The 5,602-nt window shown below is 41.5% G+C and overlaps 1 protein-coding gene across 1 annotated transcript; it reads right to left on the bottom strand.

Annotated features, from left to right (window-relative positions):
- Nucleotides 1–557: 557 nt before the first annotated feature.
- Nucleotides 558–902, bottom strand: LOC149132673 (protein ZBED8-like). The gene has a single exon (XM_089362085.1). The coding sequence runs from the start codon at nucleotides 900–902 to the stop codon at nucleotides 558–560; it is 345 nt and encodes a 114-aa protein (XP_089218211.1).
- Between the last annotated feature and the right edge of the window lie 4,700 nt (nucleotides 903–5,602).

Genomic DNA, 5,602 nt, shown 5'->3' with positions numbered 1-5,602 from the left:
CCCTTTCAACTAAATACGAGGTTGGGAAGGCAATAAAAAACAACTTTGCCTTTTCCCACCATGCAGGAAATTTTTCTGGAATAGTGGACTGCAGCCAAAATTCTTGCTAAGCATGCCGTTTAAAAAAGTTTTCAATTCAAAATCATTTCGCAAGTCAATAGATTTGACAAATCCTGAAAACGCAGTTTCATGTCAGCTTCAATGCTCTTGAGATGCTCTGTGAAAGGAGAAGCGTATCATCAGATGGGCATTCCCCCAGTTCTCTGAGGCTTGGAAATTGACAGAAGTCTCTGTGTCTAATATTTTGCAGGTGAAAGGGCAGTTTTGCGATGAAACCAGAGATGGCGGACTTGGATTTTATGAGGTTGGTTTCATCACCTTGCAGTTGGAGGTTCAGGTTATTGAACTTTACAAGAATGTCAGCCAAATAGGCAACACGAGACTTGATGGCTGCTAGTTGTTCTGCTAGCGACAAATCCACTGACTAAGAAATTAATGATACAGGTAAAGAGCGAGAAAAGGCGAGCAAGGCAGTTTCCTTTATAAAGCCTTCGCACTTATGTGTGCAGTAGGTGTCTCTCAAATTCTTCGTCGTTTTCAAAACACAACTGTTTGAAAAGTCGCGAATTCAACGGATGAGCTTTGATTTTGTTTATAGCCACAATCACGGTGGTCAGAGAAGCGTTTAGACATGGAGTGATGTTTTTCGCAACTAAATGTTGTCGATGGATGATGCAGCGAATGGCTATAATGTTCGAGACCGCTTGCTTGAGAAATGTGATGAAACCTCGGTACCGCCCAACCATAGATGCAGCACCGTCTGTTGCACATGCAAAAATGATTTTCATTGGTATTTCTTTCTGCTTCGAAAATTCCTCCACAGTGCGAGATACAGTGTTCATTAGTATCAGTTTCCATAGTGCGGGCAAACAGCAATTTTTGGTATATTTCTCTCCATTGGCAATAAGGAGAGCAATATTGTAAGAAGCGCCTGGGCCATTATCATTGCTATGTGCCGCAGCAGCAAACGTGTAATCAGTGGCTCGGGAACAAAGTTTGCATAGGTTGTGTAAACCCAGGCCCAATTTTTTTTTCGAAAAAAGTGGATTTTTTCAATGCTGACATTAAAACGAATGCAGTTATAATAATAATTTTTATTATTATGGAGGTCGACTGAAATGTTCATAAGCTGAGCAAGACACTCTCATGGAATGTGACCAAATGAAGTTCATTTTTTAATATAGTTCCTCTTACTGTCCACACACTTCCCTCAGTAGTTGCAGTGCCTGGATCGCACTGGTGAAGAAGCTATCCTGTTGGTCAAAATAGTCATCAACTACAGATAAGACGTCTTCATCACATTGATACTGGTGCCCAGTTTTTCTGGACAGTTGGTCTTGTTAGTCCAACAATTGGATCAATTGTTATACAATTGGATCAATTGTTATACAATTGGATCAATTGACCACATGCAGAAACAAGGTAAAATACGCCAATTGACAGCTAAGTCTAGACAACCATATGGTAAACATAGCATTCGCTACACCTTCATATGAGACATAGAAGAAAGAAGTAACTTTCCTCTCTACAGCCACCAACCACGGAGTACCAAGTATTGCGTATAGGAAGCAAAAAATAAAAATACCCTCCATCTGGCTTACAAAAGATGGTGCACTACAAACATGTGACAAACATCTACACACGACGAGTTACAGGGTACATTGCGTTCCGGAGGGATCTTAACATCATTAACAATCTTTTGCACTCTCATACAAACAGAATGGTTTAAGGCTTTCACTTTCCACAGGGTATGTTTTGTCTGAGATACTAGAAGGTGCAGCTTTTGAGCGCTCAACTCCTACTTATATTCTGAGACGACCTTCCGATATAAGAATGGGCGCAACTCCTTATAATTTAAGATAAACTCGCAAGACTCAAACAGGCTTGGTTTTTTGTCTTTTTTTCTGTTGTGGTATTCAGCATATCAGCAACAATGAAGTACCGCCATAGCTGCAATAAATATATGGAAAGCAACAGCCGCTATTCTCTGCACACTAACATGTGACCACGTTCTTTGTTGAAGTGCTGCGTAATCAATTATTGTCATGATCTTTCTTGCTTTGTGATGCTCAGTATAATACACATTGACAGCAATGAAAGATCTCCCTGTTCGTAGCTTCAAGTATATGGAAGAAGCAGATTAAGCGGGAACAGTTCTGGTCCTCTTGGATAATAATCGGATCAATACGATCATGAATACAAAAGGCTGAAATGGGTTTCTTCCGAATAGTCTTTGGAGATAAGTTACTCTATTGAGGACATCAGAGAGGTGTTCCAGGTAGAGCTTCTACTTCTCCGAATTGGGAGATCACAGCTCCAATACTACGGAGATGTGGTAAGAATGCCTCAGGAAAGAATCCAGGGACAGGTTTTACGGACAAAATATATATTTAAAAAAAACAGGAGGAATCTCCGAAGTAGACCATGAACAAGCTGTTTCGATAACATCCATACGCTCGGTTGGTCACGTTTGGGGTTCCAGCAGGTTCAATTGGAGACGATTGCTTCTGACGGGACCTGTTGGAAGACGGGCTCAAGGACAAATGCTCCGTAACCCTTCCAGGAAGGAAACGGGTAAAAAGATGAGTAGAGATTTACATGCACAAATAATCCACACATAAACACATATACCTATGTATATTGTTTTCGGTGGAGAGGGAAACTCGAAGACATCGACTCCAGTGTTAAAGTGGTACATATTTTATTGCCCTAAAAAGATGAAAGACAGAGCCGACCCCGGTAGTATTTGAACTCAGAAGGTGAAGACGAAAGAAAGGCAATTTGCCCGGCACGCTAACCACTCTGCCAGCTCGCTGCATCTAGGTCTGTATATATTGATTTCAAATTTTGACAGAAGGACAATAATTTCGTGGGAGGGGATAAGTCAATTATATAGATCCCAGTACTCAATTGGTACTTATTTTATCGACACGAGAACAATGAAAGGCAAAATCGACCACGGTGGAATTTGAACTTAGAACATGAAAACGGACGAAATGCCGCTAAGTATTTTTCCCAGAGTGCTAACGATTCTGCCAGCTCACCGCCTTTATATCTGTATGTGTTCATAGACAGGTAGGTATGCACACACACACTCACAAACACGCACACGCACGCGCACACACACACACACACACACACACACACACGCACACGCACACGAACACACATGCGCGCGCGCGCACTCACAGATACATCCGTTGTAGAGTAAGGGTAATTGATAGAGGGAAGAGTGTCTTCTGGACCTCAGGAGACATGAGTCTTTGAAATGCGGTCCTAGCTATGTTAAGGATGTGCTTTTACCAATCTCTTAGAAAATACATCCTACTGTCTTATGTATGTGCATGTGTATGTATAAAGTAATGATGGAGACTTGTAAACGGTGGGCATATACATTAACCATACGTGAATAAAATGATTTTCAAGTCGATTTCACACACATACATGCTTTCATAAATACATACATCCATGCGTATACGTGTGTGTACGTATGTGTGCCTTTGTGCGTGTGTGTGTTTGTTTACCTTAGTGTACGTGTGCTTCTGTGTGTGAGAGTCACTATATACATATAGACATTAAATATGTGTGTATATGTTTAGATGCATGCTCATTCTTCCTCTTTAGCTGGTGAAAAAGAAAATGTAGCTACGGCCCTGGTTTTGTTATAATCTGATTTTAACGAGGCATGATAAGGAGCATGAAGGAATACGAAGGAACAGGTTAAAGTTGATGGCTACATTTTGTTTCTCCCCTTATAGAAGATACAGCAAACTGATTCAATATGAATACTTCTATTAACAAAAATACATTGGGTCCCAGTGCAGTTTCTACGTGATAATGTGCGCGGGATAAACACAAACCAGACGTCAAAGTAAAAATGAAATCATACCCTCCATCTGGATTACAAGAGATGGTGCACGACAAACATCTGACAAACATCTACACGCAACGAGTTACAAGGTACATTGCGCTCCGGACAGATATTAATAACATTAACAATCTTTTTCACTCTCATACAAAGAGAATGGTTGCAAGACTTTCACTTGCCACAGGGTGGTGAGACACCAGAGGGTGCAGTTTCTTAACGCACAGTTCCAACTTATATTTTGAGATATAAGAAGAAGTGCGCAACTCCTTCTTATAATTTACGATAAACTCGCAAGTCTATCGTATGTGGGGGATCAAAGTGTTTGAAGTTTTCCTTTTCTTTATCCATTGTGGTATTCAGCATATCAGCACCAATGAAGTACCGCAACAGCCATAACAAATATATGGAGAGCAGTAGTCGCAGTTCTCAGCACACCATCATGTGACCTCATCGTTTTTAGAGATGCTCTGTAATCAATTATTGTCACGATCATTCTTGATTATAAATAAGTGAATACCTCCTATAATCAAAGACGGCAAAATCTTGTGGTGCTCGGTGTAATAAATATTAACGGCAATGTAAGATCTCCGTTTTTGTAGCTTCAAGTATATGGAAGAAGTAGAATAAGCGGGAGCAGTTTTGATCCTCATGGGTAATAACAGAAAGAATACGATCGCAGATACAAACAGCCGCAATGGGGTTCTTCCGAATAGTTTTTAGAGTTACGTTACTCTGTTGAGTGCGTAGCCTGGACACCAGAGAGATGTTGCAGGTAGACCCTCTACCTCTCCGAATCGGGAGATCACAGCTCCGATTCTGAGGAAATGTGGTAAGAATGCCCCAAGAAAGAATCGATAGACAAGTCTTACGGCAAAATATGAAAACGTGAGGAATCCCAGGGATAGACCATGAGGAGGTTGCTTGGATAACATCCATGGGCGCGGTTGGTCTCTTTGGGAGTTCCAGCAGGTTCTACTGGACAAGGTAGCTTCTGACGGAATCCGATGAAAGATGGGCTCAAGGATTCTACCCCATAACACTTCCAGCGGGTGAAAAAGATGAGTCGAGATTTACATACACAAATAATCTACGCATAAAAACACAAACACCTGTATATATTGGTTTCAAATTTTGGCACAAGCCCACAATTTCGGTGGAAGGGGATTCTCGATTTCATCGACTCCAGTGTTCAACTGGTAATTATGTTATTGACCCTGAAAGGGTGAAAGACAAAGTCAATCCCGGCAGCGTTTGAACTCAGATGGTAAAGACGAAAGAAATGCCGTCAGTCATTTTGCCCAGCATGCTAACCATCTTGCCAGCATGCTAACCGTCTTGCCAGCATGCTAACCATCTTGCCCGCTCGCTGCCGCTGGGCATTATATATTGATTTCAAATTTTGACATATGTCCAGTAATTGCCAGGGAGGGGGCAAGTCCATTACGTCGACCCCAGTGCTCAATTGGTACTTATTTTATCGACGCGGAAAGGATGAAAAGCAATGTAGACCTCAGCGGAATTTGAACTCACAATATGAAGACGGACGAAATTCCGCTAAGCATTTTGCCCGGCGAGCGAACTATTTTGCCAGCTCACCGCCTATATATCTGTGTATGTTGACAGACAGATAGGTACACACACACACACACACACACACACACACACACACACACA

The sequence above is a fragment of the Octopus bimaculoides genome, chromosome 14 (genome assembly GCF_046866305.1).
Source record: "Octopus bimaculoides isolate indiv1 chromosome 14, ASM4686630v1, whole genome shotgun sequence".
Taxonomy (NCBI): Eukaryota; Metazoa; Mollusca; class Cephalopoda; order Octopoda; family Octopodidae; genus Octopus; species Octopus bimaculoides.
The sequence above is the reverse complement of the archived record's forward strand: the minus strand, read 5'-3'. Positions and strand labels throughout refer to the sequence as shown.

Coding starts and splice junctions, on each gene's coding strand:
- LOC149132673 (XM_089362085.1), bottom strand. CDS start 902: ATGAACACTGTATCTCGCACTGTGGAGGAATTTTCGAAGCAGAAAGAA.